Source organism: Adiantum capillus-veneris, chromosome 8, assembly GCF_014529385.1.
Source record: "Adiantum capillus-veneris isolate H3 chromosome 8, ASM1452938v2, whole genome shotgun sequence".
NCBI classification, from domain to species: domain Eukaryota; kingdom Viridiplantae; phylum Streptophyta; class Polypodiopsida; order Polypodiales; family Pteridaceae; genus Adiantum; species Adiantum capillus-veneris.
The window spans coordinates 81556554-81580806 of record NC_140938.1 but is presented as its reverse complement, the minus strand read 5'-3'; the positions used below and the strand labels follow the sequence as shown (position 1 = coordinate 81580806).

Sequence of the window (24253 nt, the reverse complement as noted above, 5' to 3'; positions counted from 1 at the left end):
ACTTCAAGAAGAATCTCATGATTTTCCTGAGATGCATTCTTATATCATTTAAGTGGGCTGGGCTACTGTGAACAGAAGAAAAACTTGTTTTACCTGATTGTTGATGTATGAACAGATCAACTACAAGCTACGAGATTGGTTATTTGCTCGACAGCGATATTGGGGTGAGCCATTTCCAGTGGTTTTCCTAAATGACAGTGGTGAAGCCAAGACAGTCAATGAGAGTGATTTACCCATCAAGCTTCCAGAGATTGATGACTTTTCGCCCACTGGCACTGGAGAGCCCCCATTAGCAAAGGCATTAGATTGGGTAAGTGTGTTGAATTTATCTATTCTAAGGTGGATTGTAGTCCCTCACCTGCCACTTTGATGTCCACTTTCGTTAACTGCTTGCTACCTTGTCTGTTGAAATATGGCACACATGTAATCTGGCTAGCACCAACCTTTTGGTTTTGAATGACCTTGCATAAGAATCCTAAAGACGAAAATTAAGCTGCTGAAACAGGGTAATCAAGATGGAGTTAAAGTGAGTTTTGATTGTCCTTGGCAGCTCACGAGACAAGTTTGTACGTCAAAGAGTAGAAACAGTTGGTCTCAGAGTATATATTTGTGTCTTTCAAAAAGTGATACACTTCAGAGAATGAAGCATTATGTCTATAAATAATTTGATGGTACCTGGACACTAAGTCATCGATAGGACATTTTGTACTGAATCCTACAGAGTTAAATTGTGCCAAGTTACGAACGATGAATGGAGATTGGATAAGTATTGATGAAAAGTGACTGATGATTTGTGACCTGTGGATCATTGATAGCTATTAGTAGGTTTAGATCATACACATGCTTGCAAAATTGTAAGAGCAAGTATGCTTGGACAAGGAAGAGATAATTTTCTATTTGTAGGAGGAGTTGAAGTGGCAAGCCCTCACAGCTGTTTATTTAGAGGCAGACCATCTTCAGCAGCCCAATCACCTACCATCACCCCATGCAGGCGATCCTCTCCTTTGGGCCTGAGGCACACCTGCTGCCCGTACTGTAGAGTGTTGTATTGGTGCCAATCAAGCTATCCTTTTGTTACTATAGCCAAACCAGAAGGACAAAAGTATAACTTTGATAAGTGAAAGCAGTTGTTCCATTTGACAAAAAACATTACCGCTTTGATGGACATGATTGATTAAAAGAAATTGGTTGAAACTGGTAAGAAATAGCTGATCAGCGTGACAGCTTGCCTCTTACGGTGGATCGGGATGTGTACATCATTCGATACCCTAGTAGCTTCCACTGTTCTGTGTTAAGCCCATTCTATGGACGTGGAGTGGCACTCATTATTCATATCCATGCAGAAAGCTGGTCTCCATGCCTCCTTTGAGCTAGAGTACGTGATACATTTAACAATTCTACTGTGTGGCTTTCATGTAATTTGTTCAACCATGCAGAAATTAGAATCTGGAGGTTTATCCTTTTCATGACAGTGGTTTCCTTATTTCATGTGGCATTCCTTGATGTTAATCTTACTTATCATTGTGAGAGAATTTAGTTACCATTTCAAAGATAGATGTCTGAATACAGGTCAAGACTGTGGATACAAATAGTGGTAAATCTGCAACAAGAGAAACAAATACAATGCCACAATGGGCAGGTTCCTGCTGGTATCATCTTTGCAAAATTTACGTCTTTCTGTCTAGTTATGTTGTTAATATGACAAAGAACTTAGCCTCTCTGGTTACTGATGCCAAATGGTTTCCTTTCTTTAGGTATTATTTACGGTTTATGGATCCAAGTAATCAGCATTGTCTAGTTGACCCTGTAAAAGAAAGGTGATTATTTATGGTTACGTTTTATTTATATCACATATCTAAACTCTAGTTTTCAGTGTTTAATGGATCTTTTTTGCATTCTAAACAATGACGTTTGTCCGTTATTTAATTAATTTTTGGAGCAGGTATTGGGGTCCTGTTGATCTTTATGTGGGTGGTGCAGAGCATTCTGTTCTACATCTCCTCTATGCAAGGTTTTGGCACAAGGTGAGACACGCTACTTGAAAAGAAGTCTGTTGGTTTTCACAAATTATGTGAATGACATTTTGGTTCTTGAAAAGAGGGAATGTTTGTGGATTCCACTTCAATTGAAGGGGACTTGCACTTTGCAGAAGAGTCACTGTGTATAGAGCTTGGAATGACATCACTGATTGTGTTGTAGTATTAAGTACTATAGGGTTATGATGTTGCTGATGGTATATTATCTTGTAGATGACGACACTTTTGCTTTGTGCGGGGTCAATACATGTAACACACACACACACACACACACACACATTTTTTTTGTTGTAAATCAGTTTGATTAATTTACTAGTGGGAAACATGTAACACACACACACACACACACACACACACACACACACACACACACTTACATTTTTTTTTGGTAATATTAGATTGGATTATTAGTGGGAAACCTCAACATGAGGAAAACCCATAGAAAACATTACATGTGGTAAATAAAAAACAATCAAAGTAGAGCTCATAACGAGGGGGGGAGAGCTCATCCAAGTCACTGGCTTTTTTGAATTACTAATGGGAAACCTCAACACGAGGAGAACCCATAGAAAACATTACACATCCTCGATTGCATGCTAGATATACATGCCTCAAATGATTTACTGTGATTAACACCCTTTATCATGATTCATCACATGTATCTGCAAGAAAGGTCATGAAACATAGATGCAAATGACTTAATGAAACCTTCCTACTCGGTCATTTCTGTCTATCATAGAAGTGAGCATTGTACGTTTAACCTCCAACAATGTACACTTCCACTGCACTGAATTCGTATGTACATATGATGTGCTAGCTCCAGTATCACCCCTCTTTCGAGTACGTTGAGTTGGGGCATACGTGGGTTGTAAACCAAAGGCTTCAAGGTAAAATTGCAATACATTATATGGTGACTCTTAACAGTTCACTCTCTTCCATCCACTTTGCATCCATAGGTGGATAGTTCTTGAACTTCACCAAATAATGTCTTGCAACTTTTCCCCTAACTTTTCTTTCTTTATGTGCCAAAATTTGCTCAGGTACCAAGATCTCGTCAAGTTCCTTAACTTCAGGTTGATCTTCATCTGGCAGATCTTCCGGCACATAACTTACAAAGCGTCTTAGAAGACTCACATGAAACGCATTATGAATCTTTCAATTGTTAGACAATTTTAGCCTATAAGCAACATTGTTGATCTTGTCAAGTATTTGCAAAGGCCCATAGTAACGCATGCTGAGCTTAAGGAACAACCTTTCCTTGCCCTTATCTTCCTTAACCTTGCCTTTTCAACTGCAAAAGAACCCAATCACCAGGTGAAAACAAGAGCTCACCACGGTGACCATCAATTGCCTTTTTTGCTTTGCTAGAGTGTTCTCCAAGGCAAGCTTGAAATTCTTATACATTTCGTCCATGTTCTCTACATATCGATGTGCTTCAAAATCCTATCCTTTGTGTGCAAAGTGGGAGAATTGGAGAAACCTCTTTGCCACCCTCAACAAATCCAAAAGGTGCCAGCATTTCAACAGATCTAAGACAATAGAATTAGCCTCTTTTGGCTGCCCATTAGTGCGTGGATGAAATGAGGAGGAAAACTTGAGCGTAGTGCCCATGTTTTCTTACAAACCTCTCCAAAACAGGCTCGTTATACAAGGATCACGATCAGTAACAATAGATTGTGGCATACCATGGTACTTAAAAACACATTGTACATAAACATTCGAATCATCTGATTAGAGTTTATCTTCTTTCTGATAGGAATAAAATGGGCCTGTTTGGTGACTCCGCAAACAATGGTCCATATCCCATCATTTGTTGTCTGCATTTTTGAAAGAACAAAGATAAAATCCATAGCATTACTTTCCCATGGCTTATCTGGAATAGGCAATGCTTGTAACAACCCTGGTGCCTTTTGCCTGTCAAACTTGACCTTTGGGCAAATATGCATGCTTGCACAAAGACATCCACATCTCTCCTCTTAGTAGGCCAATAAAAGATTGTCTCGACCGCTTTTACTGTTGTATCTATACCACAATGCCCTGCATACTGTGGGACGTGACTTTCTACCATAACCTTGTTTCACAATGGCCTCGTGAGTCGTGACACATAGTCTTCCATGCATCATCATAAAACTATCCGTGAGGAGATAGTGCTCATGGCGTCGTCCCTCTAACAGCTTTTCAAAGATCCTTGCGAAATCATCATCATTGGCATATTGTACCTTCATGTCTTCAAGTTTATGATGATAAGGAACTGACACAATTAAAATTTGTGGCGTTCTTGACAATGCATCAACCACCACATTCTTCTTGCCTTCCACATGCACAATTCGAAAGTGGAACATAGAGAGAATGTTTGCCCATCGCATATGCTTTTCACATAACTTTGACTGTCTCAAAAAGTATCGCAAGCTCTGATAATCTGTTTCGACAACAAAATCTATACCTAGTAGGTAGTGTTTCCAACTTGAAATCGCATGAATCACAGCCAGTAGCTCTTTCTTATAGACTTGCATAGTCGTTTATGGACCTTGCAAGAATTTGCTTTCATAGGCTACAACCCAACCATCTTGCATTATCACTACCAATACTATTGCCAAAGGCATCACACTGAGACACAAATGACTTCGTGAGATTTGGTAAAACATTTTTAGGATCCGAAGTCATCTTTTCCTTCAAGAGATTAAAACCTGAAATCTCTCTTTGTGTCCATTTGAAAGTGACCTCTTTCTTTTGCAAAGCATCTAGGGGTGAAGCAATCTCGGAAAAGTTTCGTATGAATCATATGCAATAAGAGCATTATCCCAAGAAGCTTTGAACATCATGCACAATCTTCAAGTCTTGCTTGCTTCATCCTTGGCAGGATCCATTCAGACACCATCCTTTTTTTTTTTTTCTGACACCTATGTGGCCTAGAAAGTGGTTCTCTTCAAAGAAGAATTTACCTTTTTTTGGGGTCGATGAGCAACTTATGATTGTGTAGCTCTTCAAACACCATGGTCAAGTGATGCCTATGCTCCTTCACATTCTTTGAATAGACTATCATGTCATCGAAGAATGTGCCAATAAACTTTTGATGTGGGCAGAAAATCCGATTCATCATCCTATTGAATGTAGCAAGAGCATTTGTAAGACCAAATGACATCACTAAGAACTCATATAGACCAAATGACATCACTAAGAACTCATATAGACCAATTGTCGTCCTAAACGCAGTCCTGTGCACATCCTTTGGCTTGATATGAATCTGATGGTACCCACTTTTAAGATCTATCCTGCTAAACATTTTCTCACTCTCGCAACAATCAAGAATATCATTAATCCTTGGGATAGGAAACCTGTTCTTGATGGCATTCTTATTCAACACACGGTTATCAATACACATGCGCCATAAGCCGTCCTTCTGCACTAGAAGCATTGTGGAGCCAAAGCGTGAAGAACTAGGTTGAATCAGCCCTTTTTCCAATAGCTCCTCTACTTGGCTCAAATCTATTTCTGTTGTGGCGCACTAACCTTGTAGGGAGGTCTATTTTATGCATAGTGTCACAAAATGGTGACGTGGTCTTACTGCCCGGACACACACACACACACACACACACACACTTACACACACACAACAGATGACGTGGCAACACATGTCGACATATTGACGTGGCAGAAAGTACGGACACACTGTACGGCATGTTGACGTGGTAGACAATACGGCCTTTCGTGAATTGCGTTGACATAGGAGCCTGTATGGACTTTTGCAAATTGCGCTCATGGCTTTTGGTAGCTTTTGGGAACCCGTTGCTTTTGAGACTTCTTGCTTTGGAGTTAAGAAGCTTTTGGGGCATCCCTTGTAAGAATAAATAAGCTCAAGGGGCCTCACTCTTCAGGCCATCTGAACGCAGAGTCTGAGAGCAGAGGGCCCCTCGGGTGTTCTTTTTTTTTTCCGAGAAAAAGATCCTTCTATTAGTTAATGAAAACTGCCCATAGGGCTACATCCACCTCTGCAAGAGAGGGCTACAACAAACATAATGGGGAGACTCTCCCAATGAAAAAACAACATATATACAATGGGGCTAAATCAAGAGATGGGAGGAGGGAAGAGCCACACAGGTGGACAGTAGTGCCATCTGAGCACCCCCTGGACCATGGTGTAGAAAGGCCCAGGGCGCCAGAGTCGAAGGAAAGCCTCGCGGCGCTCCCGCATGCGGTCGGAGCTGCCCTGTAGTCCCTCAAGCTGTCCTCTGAGAGTATGGATCAGCTCTAGCCAAAAGTCACGAACAGTCTCTGCTGGTGGCACAGGGCGAGCCTCAAAGATGCGGAAACAACGGGCCCGCCAGATGAACCAAAGAGCTAGGCCGCTGATGAGCTCCCAACACTCCTCTCTCTCACTGCACCACTCCTGTGGAGTAAGGTTTGCAGCAGGCTGGAGTGTAGGTCGCCCCCCCTGTATCACTATCATCCTACTGGTGGAAGATAGCTCAAACTGAAGTGCCGGGCTTGTGAGGGTGGACCAAGCCGCTGCCCCCCAAGTGTAATGTCGAGCCGTGGAGAGGGCAGGCATCAACCGAAGAACTCGTAGCCACACCTGCTGGGCCGAGGGGCAGTCCCAAAGACAGTGTCGCTGACTCTCCACCAACTGGTCATAGGTTGTACATGCGGCCGAGAGACCACTATGCACAAGCCAGCTCCCTACTGCTGTGGCTCTATGTGCAACCAACCACTGGAACAAAGTGACGCGCCTCGGCTGTCTGGAGTCCCATAGCCTCTGCCAAAAAGCTGCCAAGAACTCAACTGTGAGGCCCTCCTCCTGCCAATGACGTGCTGCAGCGGGGCGGGCCTCTCTCTGTGCTGCAAGTATATGACGTCCAAGCCGAACAGTGTACTGAAAGAAAGGGACTCCTGGGCGGTCTGCAGAAGAGAAGGGGTCCCTCCAAAGCCACTCACCAGGATCCCACTGTACTCGTGCCAGTGGACAGCACTCCCAAGCCCATAGCCTCCAGTGTCCTGTCTCAAGAGCTGCTGGGTCAGGGTCTATGACGCAAGTCCTCCCACAGATGCCCACAACTCGGATCCTCTGGAAACAGCACTGTGCTACCTGCGGGGCCTCTACTGCAACTCGCTGTAATCGTATCCCACCCTGAAGCTCGAAGAACAGGGCTGGGACAGTCTCTGAGCAAGCCCTGACTGAAATGAGAACCTCCAGTCGTGTGAAGGCTCCCATCCACCGGGGTGCTACTGGCTAGAGAGGCGTGAGCCACTCAGTTGGAACTGACTCTGAGATGTCCTGACACATGCTCTGAACCCCTCTCATGCCCTGTAGCTGGACAGCCTGCACCTTCTCTGACAAACCTGTGAACTCTAGCCAGTCACCTAGAGAGCGCGCTGGACCTGTTGCCATGGGACCCCAAGAAACATGAGGCCTACTCTCAACCAAGTGGCCTCTCTGAGTGCTAACCATGGGGTTCCAGACGAGGGGCTGCTGAAACCGGCCTGTTCAATCCAAAAAGGGCGGTAGACTTTACTTTAAACCTTGATTTAGCTTTCACCCATTATTAGTCGTCTATTTTACCTGTACTTTCAAGACACAACAAAGGGGAGAGGGATACAGGCTGCTAGATTGCACCTGTATGAGTAGACGGACACCAGATTGGCCCCTAACTTAGGCGCCCCTTTCGGTATTTCTTTATTGTTCAAAAGAGGGAATAAACGTTGTGGTTCCCTACAAGCTGCCCCGCACAAACTCGGCTGAATTTCCACTGTTCCAGCCTGATTTCGGCAGCATAACTGTACTAGAACCCTTCACAGTCAGTATTCCCACGCATTGGCCGACTTTCCCGACGCATACGGGCACTTTACAAAACCTGGCGAGAATCTGCAGCACGCTGAATTCTCTGTTTTCAGCCCTGAAAATGCGCCAGATCACCTGTACAGCGGTCCCCTTGCGTCCCCGAACCTCCTGGGGGTATTAGGGTCCGTTTAGGGCCAAAACCCTAAACCTGCAAAAATACACAGCAGGCTGTAATTCACTGTTTCGGGCTCCGTTTCGCGTGCCGGTCGCATCCCTAGCAAGTCCTCGAGCTCCCGCACCTGTAGGGCTACTTGCCCTTTGAATCGGACGAGATTTCTGGCGTGAAACCTCTCCGAATTCACCTGTACCTGCGGGGGGATTAGCCGCTAGCTAATCCAGTACCTGTGCAAGAGGCTCTTGCCTCGGCAATCGCGCATGAACCCACACAACTGTACATTGGTCAAATGAAGAGCCCACTAGAGGGGCATAACATACTGCCAAAGGGGAGAGAGAGGGCAGTGCGTAGCGTGCAGGGCATCACTCCTGGCACCGCACTGTGCATAAGAGGGAAAGCAAGCACTCCATAGCTCTTAACCTGTGACAGAGACTTGCAAAATGAGCCTCCCAGCTATAAATCACGTTTTTGCCTTCTCTATAAGTAGTAAACTGGCCTCAGAGTGCCAAGTGTCACTCATTTGTGCATTTTCCCGCTTTAGACCCTCGGGTCTAAAAATATCTCACCTGCAGCCTCTGTTGACTTGGCCACAGAGTAACAAAATGATCCCCATGTCAAACTGCACGTAATGACGCGAAGACATTTTCAGGTCCCAAAATAGCAGTTCCCTAAATTTTAGGAGATGCTGCCATTATATCTTTCTAGGTCATCCGACCCTCTTTGTACACTGTGGCCACATCCAAAACTGAAATGTAGCCTCTGTAGCAAAGGATTCCACTTTGGCTAGTCAATGACCCCACTTGGCTAACCATAGTCCTTGTCCAACCTTAGTGCTCTCTTGCCCTCAGGCCTGGACTCCCTCTGGACAGTTCCACACTAGCTATGCAATGCAGGGCAGTTAGATTTCCCGAGGGGTGTTTCCAAAAAGTGAAAGTAAATAGATAATAAGAAAGAAATCAACAAAAAGGATAGATAGTAGTCACACGCTGGTGACATACCCCCCTCTTGAAATCTCAAACGTCCTCGTTTGCATCTATGTCGTCCATGCTTACTGTCAACACTGATGTATTCAACACATGTCGACACATATACGACACATACATGCTCATTGTCAACCCTGGTGTATTCAACACCTCGTCGACTCATGTATTGCCTGCGTGTGAACCCTGTCCCAATGACATAGTGGTAGCTTCGCACTCTGCCATTGCTTTGAGTCACTAACTTTCCAATGACAAAATGGTAGCTGCACATTTTGCCACTGTCTTATAGTACACGTTGGATCCCGTAACACTTTCGAGCATACCCAAACCGACAGTTTAAGAATGCAGTTACACATGTACTCTTTAATAGAAGCAATCACTGTATCCTTGACAGACTGACAAGAAATACTCACTTCTATAGCACTAACCAAACTTTTGGACATTCCATAAGAGCAATTGCCAAACTGACAATCTGTACAGCTCTAACATTCATGTAACAGGTATTTGATTTGAGCTCACTTTAAATACCATGTACATCATTTGTTTCAAAAGCCATTGTCACACTGACAATCCATTTAGCTTTGAAACTCAAGGGGTCAAGGTAGGTTGCAAATCGAAGGCTTCCAGGTAAAGTGATAACACAGTTGGTGACTCTACAAGTTCACCTTCTTCCATCCACTTAGCATCCATTGGTGGATAGTTTCTGAACTTTACCAAGTAACGCCTAGCAACCTTGCCTTTCACTTTCCCTTCTTTGTGTGCCAAAATCTGTTCAGGGACCAAGATCTCGTCAAGTTCCTCGACTTCCGGCTGATCTTCAGCTGGAATAGCTTCTGGCACATCACCCACATAGGGTCTGAGAAGACTCACATGAAACGCATTGTGAATCTTCCAACTGTCAGGCAATTTCAGCCTATATGCAACATCACTGATTATGTCGCACACTTGAAAAGGCCCATAGTAACGCATGCTGAGCTTTGGAAACAGTCTTTCCTTGCCCTTCATCTTCTTTAACCTTGCCTTTTCAAACCGTAGAAGCACCCAATCACCAAGTGAATATACCACTTCACGACGGTGACGATCAGCTGCTTTCTTTTGCTTTGCCTGAGTCCTTTCTAAGGCCACTTTGACCTTCTTGTACATTTCATCCATGTCTTGAACATACTTATCTGCTTCAAATATCTTGTCCTTTGTATGCAGTATGGGAGGAACTTTCTTGCCACCTTCAACTATCTCAAAAGGTGCCTTGCCAGTTGATGAATGCACTGTATTATTGTATGCATACTCCACCAATGGCAAATACTGCTCCCACTTTCCTTTATGCTCTGACACATAGCACTTCAGCAGATCTAGGACAGTAGAATTTGCCTCTTCTGACTGTCCATCTGTTTGAGGATGAAATGACGAAGAGAATTTGAGCGTGGTACCCATATTCTCAAACAAGCCTCTCCAGAACAAACTTGTCATGCGTGGATCACGGTCGCTAACAATCGACTGTGGCATGCCATGATACTTGAAAATATTGCTCATAAACAAGCGTGCCATCTGATCTGGCTTTATCTTCTTCCTGACAGGAATAAAATGAGCCTGTTTGCTGAATCTGCAAATAATGGTCCAAATACCATCATTTCCTGTCTGCGTTCTCGGAAGATCAAAGATAAAATCCATAGCAATACTTTCCCATGGTTTATCTGGAATAGGTAGTGGTTGCAATAACCCTGGTGCCTTTTGCCTGTCAAACTTGACCTTTTGGCATATTAGGCATTCTCGCACAAAGGCATCCACATCCCTTCTCAATGTAGGCCAATAGAAGAATGTCTCTACCGCTTTAACTGTAGCATCGATACCACGATGCCCTGCATACGGTGGGACATGACTCTCTTCCATAACTTTGCGTCGCAATGGCTTTGTGACACACAATCTGCCATGCATCATCATGAACCCGTCTTTAAGAAGATAGTGTTCATGACGTTGTCCATCCATTAGTTGCTCGAAGACCCTTGCAAAATCTTCATCATTTGCATACTGTTCTCTCATATCATCAAGTTCATGATGATAAGGAATTGACACAGCTGAAATTTGTGGCTTCCTAGACAAGGCATCAGCCACAACGTTCTTCTTGCCTTCCACATGCACAATCTGAAAATGGAACATGGACAAGATATTTGCCCATCGCATATGCTTTTCAGATAACTTTGTCTGTGTCAAGAAGTATCGCAAGGTCTGATGATCCGTTTGGACAACGAAATCTGCACCTAGCAGGTAGTGTTTCCAACTTAAGAGCGCATGAATCACATAGGGCCAAATTCTGCTCTCATAGGCTACTACCCTGCCATCTTGCATTAGCACAGCACCAATGCTACTACCGCAGGCATCACACTGGACCACAAATGACTTCCTAAGATCTGGCAACACAATGACTGGATCCGAAGTCATCTTTTCCTTTAAGAGATTAAAAGCTGAAATCTCTTTTTGTGTCCATCTAAAGGTGACTGCCTTCTTTTGAAGAGCATGTAAAGGTGAAGCAATCTCAGCGAAATTTCGGATAAACCTTCTGTAATAGGAGCATAGTCCCAAAAAGCTTCGGACATCATGCACCGTCTTCAAATTTGGCCATGACTTGATCGCTTCGACTTTTGCAGGATCCATTCTGACACCATCCTTTGAGACAATGTGTCCTAGAAAGTGGATCTCTTGCAGAAAAAATTCACTTTTCTTTGCATTGATGAGCAACCTATGACTGCGTAACTCTTTGAACACAATGGCCAAGTGATGCCTATGCTCCTCTTCATTCTTTGAGTAGACTATCATGTCATCAAAGAATGTACCAACAAACTGCTGGTGTGGACGGAAAATTCTGTCCATCATCCTATTGAACGTAGCAGGAGCATTTGTGAGACCAAAGGGCATCACTAAAAATTCGTAAAGGCCAAACGTTGTTCTAAAAGCAGTCTTGTGCACATCCTCTGATCTAATGCGGATCTGATGGTACCCACTCTTTAGATCTATCCTGCTAAACATAGCTGCTCCTTCTAATTTGTCCATAATATCATCAATTCTAGGTATAGGGAACCTATTCTTGATGGTATTCTTGTTCAGTGCACGGTAGTCGATGCACATACGCCATGAGCCATCCTTTTTCTGCACCAACAACACTGGAGAACAGAATGGAGATGAACTGGGCTGAATCAGCCCTTTTTCTAACAGCTCCTGTACTTGGCCCATTATCTCTTTCTGCTGAGCCGCACTAACCCTGTACGGAGGCTTATTTGGTGGGCTACAGCCTGGCACCAAATCTATCGCATGGTCCTCGGGTCTCTCTGGCGGTAATTGAGACGGTAATGAATCGGAAAAACAGTCACTATACTGTTGTAAAAACATTGACCTTTCTTTATCTAGCACAGATAAATTTGATTCATCACAATCTGACACTTCACGTGCAAAAACCAAGTACGCAGAAAGATGCTTTTTCATTACAGAAGTAATAGCAGAAGCTGATACAGTAGGAATAGACTCCCCTTTAAGCTTTACATCCAGAATGTGAGTCTTTCCCCTGCTCTGTACAGTGATCTTTTTGTTGTAGGCATCCAGGATTCCCTGTACACGAAACAACCAAGGAATACCTAACAACACATCACATCCGTCCAGTGGCATGATGTAAAATTCTTCAGCATCTACATAGGACTGGATATGTAGACGCAACTTTCCAATGATGGGTGTCACAGCCTCTGTATGGCCAGGACATGCCAAACCTGCCTCTGCTGTATACCCCATCTCTTCAGGTCTGATTCCCAACTTTGAAGCCAATTCTGGGGAAATGAAGTTGGCTTTGGCACCTGGATCAAAGAAGATAAGCACTGTTTGATCCCTAACCTTTCCCCATGCTCTGCAAAGCTCACTTGCATCTGAATTTGGCTTGTCGCCCACCATATCTGGCACTAGACCAGCCATGGGCTTCTTTCCTTTCTTGTCTTCCTTGTCTTCAGAATCAGCTGGCCTTTTCTTTGTAGGACAGTTGTAAGCAATGTGGCCAGGCTGCTCACATATAAAGCATTTGTTCTCTGTCCTCAGGACCTTCTTTTGCTCTTCTGACTTGCGAGGAAAACGTCTTTTCCATTTCTTTGCTGGTCCTTTTTCTGATTCAGCCGTAGCTTTGTCTTTCCCTGCGTTGGCTGACTCCTGAGTCCCTTTAGGAGCCTCATTGGGAACGTGCTTCTTGGCTGAATTTTTCTTGCCTGATCCTGCCTTGACGCCAGTGTTAAATTCACAATCTTCTCCCTTGAGCAAACCATTGCCAGTGTTTGCTACCTCGATGAGCTGCGTCAAAGTAGTGACTTTTGTCTTCGTGCAGTATTTTCTCAATCCTTTGGGTAGGCCACAACAGTATTTTTCAATCTGTTCTGTCAATGGCACAAACCTATAGGAAGTTACTGGAAGTAGAGCTTTCCAAAACTTCCGATTGTAATCATCCAGATTTCTGCAAGTGGCAGCATTTAGCTGGTGCCATTCTGTCATGACATCTGCTTCGAAATCATCAGATAACCATGCTGCTGCAAAAATCTGCTTGAAGTAAATCCATGTGGACGGAGCTTGCCCTTGAAGCAATAAAGTTGTCCACCATTGTCCCGCATTCCCTGTCAAGAAAGTGGCTGCCTTGCGGACCTTTGAAGCCTCTGTAAAGTTTCCCCCTGCATAGGCCTTGTCAAACTGCTGGAGGAATGAAAGAGCCTTCTTCCTGTCATCAAACCCTGTAAAGGTCGTGAATGACACTCCTTTGCCACCTTCTTTGTACGGAGTTGGCCTCTCCAGCGGCGTTAAATTGTCATATGGAAGTGACTGAAACATGGGAACACTATTAAGGTTCATCTGTGTTCCTTGGCCGCTATTAACTTGACCTGGAAATGCCATATTTGGCTGCTGATTTGTAATTCCAGCCATACCAAAACTTGCTTGTGGCATCCCAAATTGTCCCTGAGTGCTTTGAAACCCTGGTTGCATACCCATGACACTGTACATGGGGTTAGGCATCATCGTTTGAGCACCCCCAAACACTGTTCCTGGCGTATAAAACTGATTTCCAGGTGCATGACCAGCCATGCTCTGAAATACCGATCCACCTCCAAAATAGCCAGGGTGTACTGAAGGTGGTGGGAAGACCTGTTGCATAGCCTGTAAGTTGCTTCCCTGCCCATTAGAACCAGCTATAGGCTGTTGAAAGGTGGCGGGCTGAATTGGTACAGCTTGAAAAACTGGCATCTCAGCCACCTGTTCTTGCACCTTAGGCATACGTTGTGGAGACTGCATGTTCTCCGTCAAGTGTACAGGTGTTTCCATTGACTGTGCGGTATGAATCACCTGTGCTCGAGCCTTAACAGGCTTTTGAATATGATCCAGTGACCCAACTTGCTGAGACGGAACAGGAGGTTGCAGAAAGGCTAAAAACCTCGGATTCTGCATTACTTGTGTGAACATAGCCACAGCAGTAACCAACTGGGTCCTGAATATATCATCATCAGTCTGTGGTGGTCTTGAGGACTCACCCACTTCATGTGTCTGTTGACCCTGTGAAGAGGAAACCTCTTCAGTCACATCATCTGGTCTGTCAGCCATAATTACAATTCCCTGTGTCTCGTCTATGATCCCCTGTGTCTTCAAGCCGAAAACTGCCCAAGGCTCACTTCTATGGGAAAAAGTGATTTAATCCCGTCGATGGAACCATGAAACCGGCCTGTTCAATCCAAAAAGGGCGGTAGACTTTACTTTAAACCTTGATTTAGCTTTCACCCATTATTAGTCGTCTATTTTACCTGTACTTTCAAGACACAACAAAGGGGAGAGGGATACAGGCTGCTAGATTGCACCTGTATGAGTAGACGGACACCAGATTGGCCCCTAACTTAGGCGCCCCTTTCGGTATTTCTTTATTGTTCAAAAGAGGGAATAAACGTTGTGGTTCCCTACAAGCTGCCCCGCACAAACTCGGCTGAATTTCCACTGTTCCAGCCTGATTTCGGCAGCATAACTGTACTAGAACCCTTCACAGTCAGTATTCCCACGCATTGGCCGACTTTCCCGACGCATACGGGCACTTTACAAAACCTGGCGAGAATCTGCAGCACGCTGAATTCTCTGTTTTCAGCCCTGAAAATGCGCCAGATCACCTGTACAGCGGTCCCCTTGCGTCCCCGAACCTCCTGGGGGTATTAGGGTCCGTTTAGGGCCAAAACCCTAAACCTGCAAAAATACACAGCAGGCTGTAATTCACTGTTTCGGGCTCCGTTTCGCGTGCCGGTCGCATCCCTAGCAAGTCCTCGAGCTCCCGCACCTGTAGGGCTACTTGCCCTTTGAATCGGACGAGATTTCTGGCGTGAAACCTCTCCGAATTCACCTGTACCTGCGGGGGGATTAGCCGCTAGCTAATCCAGTACCTGTGCAAGAGGCTCTTGCCTCGGCAATCGCGCATGAACCCACACAACTGTACATTGGTCAAATGAAGAGCCCACTAGAGGGGCATAACATACTGCCAAAGGGGAGAGAGAGGGCAGTGCGTAGCGTGCAGGGCATCACTCCTGGCACCGCACTGTGCATAAGAGGGAAAGCAAGCACTCCATAGCTCTTAACCTGTGACAGAGACTTGCAAAATGAGCCTCCCAGCTATAAATCACGTTTTTGCCTTCTCTATAAGTAGTAAACTGGCCTCAGAGTGCCAAGTGTCACTCATTTGTGCATTTTCCCGCTTTAGACCCTCGGGTCTAAAAATATCTCACCTGCAGCCTCTGTTGACTTGGCCACAGAGTAACAAAATGATCCCCATGTCAAACTGCACGTAATGACGCGAAGACATTTTCAGGTCCCAAAATAGCAGTTCCCTAAATTTTAGGAGATGCTGCCATTATATCTTTCTAGGTCATCCGACCCTCTTTGTACACTGTGGCCACATCCAAAACTGAAATGTAGCCTCTGTAGCAAAGGATTCCACTTTGGCTAGTCAATGACCCCACTTGGCTAACCATAGTCCTTGTCCAACCTTAGTGCTCTCTTGCCCTCAGGCCTGGACTCCCTCTGGACAGTTCCACACTAGCTATGCAATGCAGGGCAATTAGATTTCCCGAGGGGTGTTTCCAAAAAGTGAAAGTAAATAGATAATAAGAAAGAAATCAACAAAAAGGATAGATAGTAGTCACACGCTGGTGACAGCTGCCATAGGCACTCCTCTGTGCACGTCGGCTGTCTCTGCTCTAGGCCACGCCGTAATAGCTCCCAAGAACGTAGCAAACTCATAGCGAATCGGTCCTCTAGTCTCCTGCTCAAACCAACTCGGCGCGACTCTGTAAAGATCCATCTGGTCGAAGGTTGCCAAGGGCCTCCTGACTGAGGCACCCTGGCACGAAGCCTCTGCAGCAAGACCTCCTTCCAGGGCTCCTCGCCTGGAAGAAGTCCTCTGACGACGAACTTCCCAAGAAGGGCTCTGCTCTGCTGTGCTGGATCAATAATCCCAAGCCCTCCCTGCGAACAAGGAAGTGTGATGACCGACCAAGCCACCTTGGCTCGGGCAATCTGAGTGTCGCGACCTGACCAAAGGAAGTTCCTGATCAGCCTCTCTACCTGGCTGATGCAAGAACTCGAGAAGATCCAGCACGAAGTGATGTACCACATAGTCGCCCAGAACACTTGGTTGGCAACTACTACTCTACCAGCCAGCGAAATTCGTGCTGAGCTCCAATGTAACAGCTTTCTCCTGATGGACAGGAGAAGAGGAGCAATCTGCTGCTCGGGGGACAAGTCCAAACCAACCTGACAACCGATGTAGCGAACTGCAGTCCCTGGAGGAATCCACCTGAAACCCTCTCCTGGCATCCAATTTGGCACAGGAGCACTACCAACCGAGAAAGCCACTGTCTTTCTCCAGTTGATCAGTGCGCCCGATGCACAGCAGAAGGTCTCCAAAGCCTGCCCACATCTGTGTAAATTGGCCTCCTGGCCCTCTAAGTACAAGGCTGAGTCGTCTGCAAACTCAGCGTCCAGAAGCTCATCTCCCCGTATAGGGAGTGCTAAGCCCCTCAAACCAACCTGCTGTGACACCAAAAATCTGCTCATCGCCTCCGCATAGAACAGAAAGAGAAAGGGGGCAAGAGGACAACCCTGTCTGACCGATCGTGTGAGCATGAAGCGCTCACCTCTACCTCTTGCCAAAAGCACGTGACTGTGAGCCTGTCTGTATAAAGCTGACACCCCTCTGGTCCAAGCATCTGAGAAGCCCATCCTACGAAGCGTGCCCTCTAGAAAGTCCCAGTCAACTCTGTCGTATGCCTTCTCAAAATCGAGAAGAAGAATCACAAGGTCCTCCCGACGGAGACGTGCCAGGGCAGAAGCCTCCCAGAAAGTGAAGATGTTGTCAAGGATACTGCGTTCCTTGACAAAACCTGTCTGAGTCCCATGTATAAGGCTCTCCAAAAGTTGCTGAATCCTCAAACTCAGAGCCTTGGCAAGAATTTTGTAGGCTGAGTTGAGGATGGTGATGGGGCGCCACTGTCGAATCTCATCCAAGGAGCCACCCTCCTTCGGAATGAGGTAAATCAGGCCCTCACTCATGCTATTTGGCATCACTCCTGTGTGCAGAATGTACTGAAAGGCACTACAAAGATCTGGGCCAAGCAGGTCCGAGTACTCCAAGAAGAAGCTGGGAGTCAACCCATCCTCACCTGGACAGCTACCACGAGGGAGGGCCCTAAGAGCCGTGTGCAGCTCCTCAAGCTGAAGAGGTATCTCTAGCCTCTGGTGCATCTCCTGAGTCACAAGACAAGGCATCTGCGCCCAAACCTGCTCCCTGCATGCATCCTGTCTCTCTGACTGGGGCTCAGCCGTTAGTAGCTCACGGTAAAAGTCAGTAGCAACTGCACGCATATCCTCAGGCTCACAAACAACTGACCCATCGGGTCTCCTCAGATGATTGACCTTGGCATGCGAGTGCCGAGGTCCCACTGTCTCAATAAAAGCACCTGTCACTCTGTCACCCACCTGAGTCCACTGAGATGCCTGTCGGTGAAAGGCAAACTCATGGCGCCTCTCCTCTGTGCAAGCAAGCTCCTGTCGAGCCTGCTGTAGGGCCCCTCGGGTGTTGTACTTTGCTCAAGCATTAATATATTAAAGAAATACCGAAAGGGGCGCCAGGTTTTGAAGCCAACAACTCTGGGCACGGAACTACACCAGGCCGTGTCGACTTAAATTTTAAATCTGTGAAGTATTTTAAGTGATTCTCTCGCGTGTCGTGTCACATTCTCGACTTGGCGTGTCCAAGTCTGTGACAATGGTATTAGAGCCTGTCCGGATTCTTTTCTACTGGGAAGTCCGATCTTCTTACTGCAACACACATGGATTCAAACGACGAATCCCACAAGAATCAAACGAACCCTCCTGACACTTCGAAACAGGAGGCGGTTCGGAAAATTCGAATGGATTAGCAGATCATGAATACGGGCCATCTCGGCCTACGCAGTATCAGCTAATGGAGATGGAACATCAACAATAGGTTGATGAGTGCGCAAAGCAGATGCTAAAGTTTGCAAAGGATCCACAATATTCAAATTTTTTGACCCGGCACGCGATTGACAAAGTGCATACGCATTGGCAGCAAGCCATTGATACACCAATAAAACTTGCCCTTAAGAAACCTCTTGTCCCACGGATGTTTACTGAAGATGAACTCGAGGAAGTTGTTGAAAAATGAGTCAATCAACTGTTGGGGTCTAAGGAGAAGCAATTAAAGAAACGTAACAAGGGAACTGACTTCCTTGGTTACTTGGGCCGAAAATCCTCTTCTAAGAATGCAAGAAAACAGAAGAAGTGTATACGTTTCGAAGGATTGTCCAGTTCGTCCTCATCTTCTTCCGACAGCTCGGACAGTTCATCCTTGTCTGACTCGAGTGATGAGGACAAAAAGGGCAAGAAACGAGGAAAGGACCATACGCTTTATTAAAAAAGGAAGCACTTTTATAGAGCCAATCCGTATGATTTTCTCGATGACAAGGGCTAAAAGGCCAAGGAATTCAAAGAGGGTGGACATGCAGTAAAATTTGAATACTTTATAGGGTTTTGAGATGCTCCCATGGCTTGAGCCTTTATCCAACAGTTTGGCATAGCATTTTTTGGAGGTCGCTATACAGAGCAGTCCAAGATTAGACGCGCAGCATCCTTTTTGAAAGGCAATGCACGAACATGGTGGTCCACTCTTTTGTTAAGAAAAGAAGCACCAACAAAGCGGCTAAAGTTTAAGAGATTCTTGATCTCTTCGTGACTCGCTCGAGAATATGGATGGGACGTGATTAATGATTGGAACCATCTTCGGATGGTCAAGGTAGAACCTTTGGATACTTATTGTGAGAGATTTTGGGATGTTTTCTTACCTGCTTCATCCTTTAAGAAGATTAGTTTCAAGTAGCAAATCGAGCGGTTTTGTTGTGGACTCCCTAAAGAGATCTGAGACTACTGCCTCGAGCAGAACTCCAAATCCATACAACAATTGATGGGACATGCAAAGCGAGGATTCTCTATGCATTCGGGTAACTTGACTTACCCACCAGATAAACCCTTAACAAGTCAAAACAGAAGTAGACAGTAGAGAGAGACACGATGTCAACTGACAAAAGACCAGAGAGATAAATATTTCAAAGCAAGAAAGTGTTTTGAATGTGGAGAACAAGGACATATCTCTGCACGGCGCCCAAAAAAGGCACAAGAATCAGGATGACTGACAATTGAAAATTCAACGGAGCGAGGAGATACTTGTTCTAGAATAGATATTAGATAGAAAATTATGGATGAACTAGCATTATTTTGCTTTATGAATTTATTAATGAAATATGAATTTTTGAAGATGATTTTCATTTAAGTATGAAACTAATGTTTTATGGAAGATCCTGCTATTTGTAAACAGATAATAGGATTGAGAATGAGATGATGATGATTTTGGAGCAACGACGACTCTCGAATGAACCTGATAATGAAAAGAATCATGAATGATGCAGTGGAATTGTCGTGCGCGCATTAAGAGTTCTTGCGGGATAAGATGGCCACACAGCTAGAACTGAATGATTGAACCACCCTGCCTAGTATGAACTCAGTGTGTGATTATTGAATTGGGGTCTCTGGAAATGATTACTCTCACACAAGAGTGCTAGAGTACGGATGGAATGATTAACCAAATGATTGCAACATTTCGGTCTCCGAAATTTATGGACATGATCGCAATATGGGATTAGTCAATCCGATAGTGAGATCTGGGATAGATCTAGATGCAATTGCTAAATACGGTGCCAAGAAACATGGTCCTACGAGATCGCAATATGGGACTAGTTAATTTGACATCAGTGATGTCCGGTGTCACAAGGACGTGGCAACTATTAACTATGTCACGAGGAAGTGGCAATTGCTAACCTTAGTTGTTGGTTTCTTTCCAATGATTTTTGTTTTATTTTGAGACCCTCTTTTTGAAGTTGCAAATGGTCAGACATTGTATGGCCAATGTGAACGGTAGTTTCACCCGCAGACAGGAAGTTGGTCAGCACTGGAAGTCGTATAGTAAGAGGGTGTCTAGGCTCAGTTCAAGATCATGTAGGTCCCTCCCTCGCACTTAGCAAGTTTGTGGATACTAGGAAGTGAACTCAATAAAGGCATAAAGCCAACGTGGGGTTACCAAAAGAAAGTACCTGATAGTTTGGCCACATTGCATTTTTAGATGCGGTCCCAATGGGGATAGATGATCAGAAGACCAGTGGGAGCCCCCCGGAAGCATCTCCTAAAAATTAGGGAACTGCTATTTTGGGCCATGAAATGTGTTCGCGTCATTACCTTTGGAATGACAAGAGGAACATTTTACAACTTCGCCGCAAAGTCAACTGGGCAACCAGTCGGGAGATTTTTAGGCGGCAACCCCGAAACAGGAAAATGCTTGTAATCGTGCCAAGTGGGGCATTTTAATGCACTTTCCTCATGCAAGAAGAGGTAGCGCTGAATTTATAGCTGGGAGGCTCATTTTGTAGTTTCCTGTCACATGTTAAGAGCTATGGAGTGCTTGCTTTCCTCTTTATGTACAGTGTGGTGCTAGGAGTGATGACCTGCACACTACACTCTGCTCTCTATGTGCCCTACGTGTAGTTATGTGATGCCCCACAAGAGGGCTCTTCATTTGACTGATGTACAGCTGTGTGGTTTCATGCTTTTGTGCCGAGGCAAGAGCCTCCTTGAGCAGGAATAGGAGTAGCAATTAAAGCAAGCACTGGTGAGGGTCATCACCTCACCAAACAGGTGCGTTTTCAGCGCTGTGTACGCGCTGTTTTTGGACTATTTTGCAGCCGCAATGACGCCAGAAGCATTGGGAACCGTGCCCCGCTATTAGACGATAGCTCGGGGGCTGTTTAGGGCTGAAAATAGATGAAAAACCAGTAAATACAGCTTGCAGAATTTATTGTTTTTGGGCAGGAATCAGAGGGTTTATGCCAGTAGAAGCGAGTTCCAATAGGGGAATTGGTTTCGGGCAAGTTTTGGGGTTGTTATGTTGTCGAAATTTTAGCCAGAACATGTGGTACCTAGCGGAATACAGCTAAAGGATTCCCAAGACTCTTCTTTGTAATTTATACTCTAAAGAATATAGAAATATCGAAAGGGGCGCCTCTGTTGGGGCCTGCAGGTTGTCGGCGCACGCTCGGAGCATTCTAGCTTCCGAGCCGTGTGTGTGCTTAAGTGTTAATTCCCGTCGTAGGCTACCTTTCTAAAGTGCTCTATGTGTGTGTCTAAAGTAAAGAATTTCGGGTGAAAGCCAAAGTCCACCGCCCTACAGGCAGGTTTCAAGGTTCCATTGCGGGAACATCAATCACGTTTTCCTCAAGAAGTAAGCCTAAGTTGTTTTGGGTAGAGACACAGAGTACAGGAACGCGGGATTACACTATGGCCGACAAAGGGAAGGGCATTATGGAAGACGGTTCCTCTTCGAAGGACATACAGGAAACGCTCACGGCCACGTCAGTCTGTACATTGCTGATGTGAATGTCTCTCCAGTATAGGGCTTTTTGACTGGGCAACTCGAGGATGATGCGTTCAAGGCTCAGTTAGTTGCCGCGGTGAATGTGTTATCGCAGTTGGTGTAGAACCCAAGGTTTATGGAGTTCTTACAAGTGCCACGAGTGCCACAGTAAAATAGGCAACCTACACCGCGCACAGAGCTTGTTCAGGCTCAAGCCCAAGTACTTCATGCGTCTCCACAGGATAGGGAATGCATCCAGTTTTTCCACCACCCACGGTACATCATGGGTATTTCGGGGATGGAGCTGTGTTCTAGAGTATGGCTGGTTATGCACCTGGAAGTCAACCATACATGCTAGGAGCAGTGTTTGGGGGTATGCAAGGCATGATGCAAAACCCCATGTATGGTAGCATCGGCATGCAGCAAGGTTTTCAGAGCAACCAGAGCCAATTTGGGGTGCCACAGGCTCATTTTGGAATGGCTGGTTTTTTTGGACAGCAGCCAGATATGGCACCTCTCACGCAAATTGTTGGTGGCCAAGATGTGCCGATGATGCCTACTACAGTGCCCATGTTGCAGACCATTCCTTATGACAATTTGGGGGTACTGGAAAAGACGAAAGCTTACAAAGAAGGTGGTGCAGCTGTACAGTTTAGCACTTGCAGCTGCTTCGAAGATAAGGCAAAGGCTCTTACTTTCCTCCAGCAGTTTGATACAGCTTATGTAGGAGGGAATTTTATAGAGGCCTCTAAGGTCAGGAAAGCTGCCACTTTTTTGAAGGACAATGCGCTTACATGGTGGTGACATTGTTAATGCAAGGACAGGTACCTGCCACATGGGTTTACTTCAAGCAAATGTTTGCATCTGCTTGGCTGTCAAATGAATTTGAAGCTAACGTCATGACAGATTGGCACCAGCTTACTTCGGCTACATGCAAAAGCTTGCTGGAGTACAATCACAGGCTTTGTAAAGCGTTGCTCTCAGTGACCTCCTACAGATTTGTGCCATTGATAGAGCAGATAGAGAAGTATTGTTGTGGGCTGCCTAAAGGGCTTCAAACTACTGTACTAAGAACAAAGTGGCTACCCTCACCCAGCTCATGGAAGTTGCTAACGCTGGTCTTGCCTTGCTGAAAGGAGAGGACAATGGGTTTCCGAGCAACGAGAAAGGAAGGTAACAGAAGAAAAATCTAGCGAAGAAGCTGAAGGGGAGGAGCCGGGAGCACCGCAGAAGTGGAAGAGGAAACACACACACACTCACACACACCACCATACCCACACACACAGGTTGGAGGAGAAGAGCCAACACGTACTGTGTGCCCCCTTTCTTTCTTCTCTATCTTATGCACTAGGGCACAATACACATTGTACTTAGTGTTAGTGGCTCACACAAGTGTATAGTTGTACACTAAGGGTTAGTAGCAGTTAGTGATGGGCGGTCGGCCACATGGCCATTAAACCTAACATTCTTCCACTTGATGGTCAATGTGGTAGACCATAAGAATGGAAGAGAACCACTCTTCACCCAATGCCCATCAACTCATGACAGTGCTGAAACTCATGGCTGGAGAGATTTTTAGTGAGTGCATCCATTGTGTTCTCTGATGTAGGAATCTTCACTAAATCAAGGCGCTTGTTTGCCAGGCATTCACGACTAAACTGATAACGCACATCAACTTGTTTCCTTCCGGAATGAAACACTGGATTGTTAGCCAAGGCAATAGCACTCTGACTGTCACAATGAAGAACCAGTGTACCGTGCTCCAATCCAAGATCTTTCACTAAGCGAGCAAGCCAAATAGCTTCTTTGCATGCCTCACTCAATGCAACATACTCTGCCACTGCTGAGTGCAGGGCGTGTGCAAGAGCAGGAGGAGATGGGCACACAATGCAGGAAGAAGGATGCACAGCAGATCGAAAGAGAGAGAGAGAAGGCTCAAACGTAAGAAACCCACGATTGTGTTTTGTGAGGGTTCTTTGTTTTATTAAGTACACTTATAAGTTGTCCGGCCAAAGTGGCCGGACACTTAATAAAAATGTGTCCTCTCACTTATAAGTGAGTTTTGAGTATAAGTATGTGTACACTATACAAGAGGGGGGCCACAAGGGGCTTTTACCCCCAACAACCTCCCACTTAAAGGCACAATGTGGTCCCTTTTGCAACTCCCACTAAGCATATGCAATGCTCATGTTGAGACTTTGCAAGACTCTTAGTGAGGACATCTGCAGGGTTGTCTTGTGTTTTGATCTTTGTCAGTGAGACAAGACC

General features: G+C 45.4%; 1 protein-coding gene across 2 annotated transcripts in view; it reads left to right on the top strand.

Moving 5' to 3' along the window:
• EMB2369 (tRNA synthetase class I (I, L, M and V) family protein) overlaps positions 1–24253 on the top strand; it is a 142406-nt gene that overhangs the window by 70551 nt on the left and 47602 nt on the right. For both annotated transcript variants that reach the window (XM_086518137.1, XM_086518138.1), the window contains exons 10-13: positions 116–310; positions 1570–1649; positions 1755–1817; positions 1943–2024. In XM_086518137.1, the coding sequence (XP_086374263.1) occupies positions 116–310; positions 1570–1649; positions 1755–1817; positions 1943–2024 (420 nt within the window). The remainder of the gene's footprint in view (positions 1–115; positions 311–1569; positions 1650–1754; positions 1818–1942; positions 2025–24253) is intronic.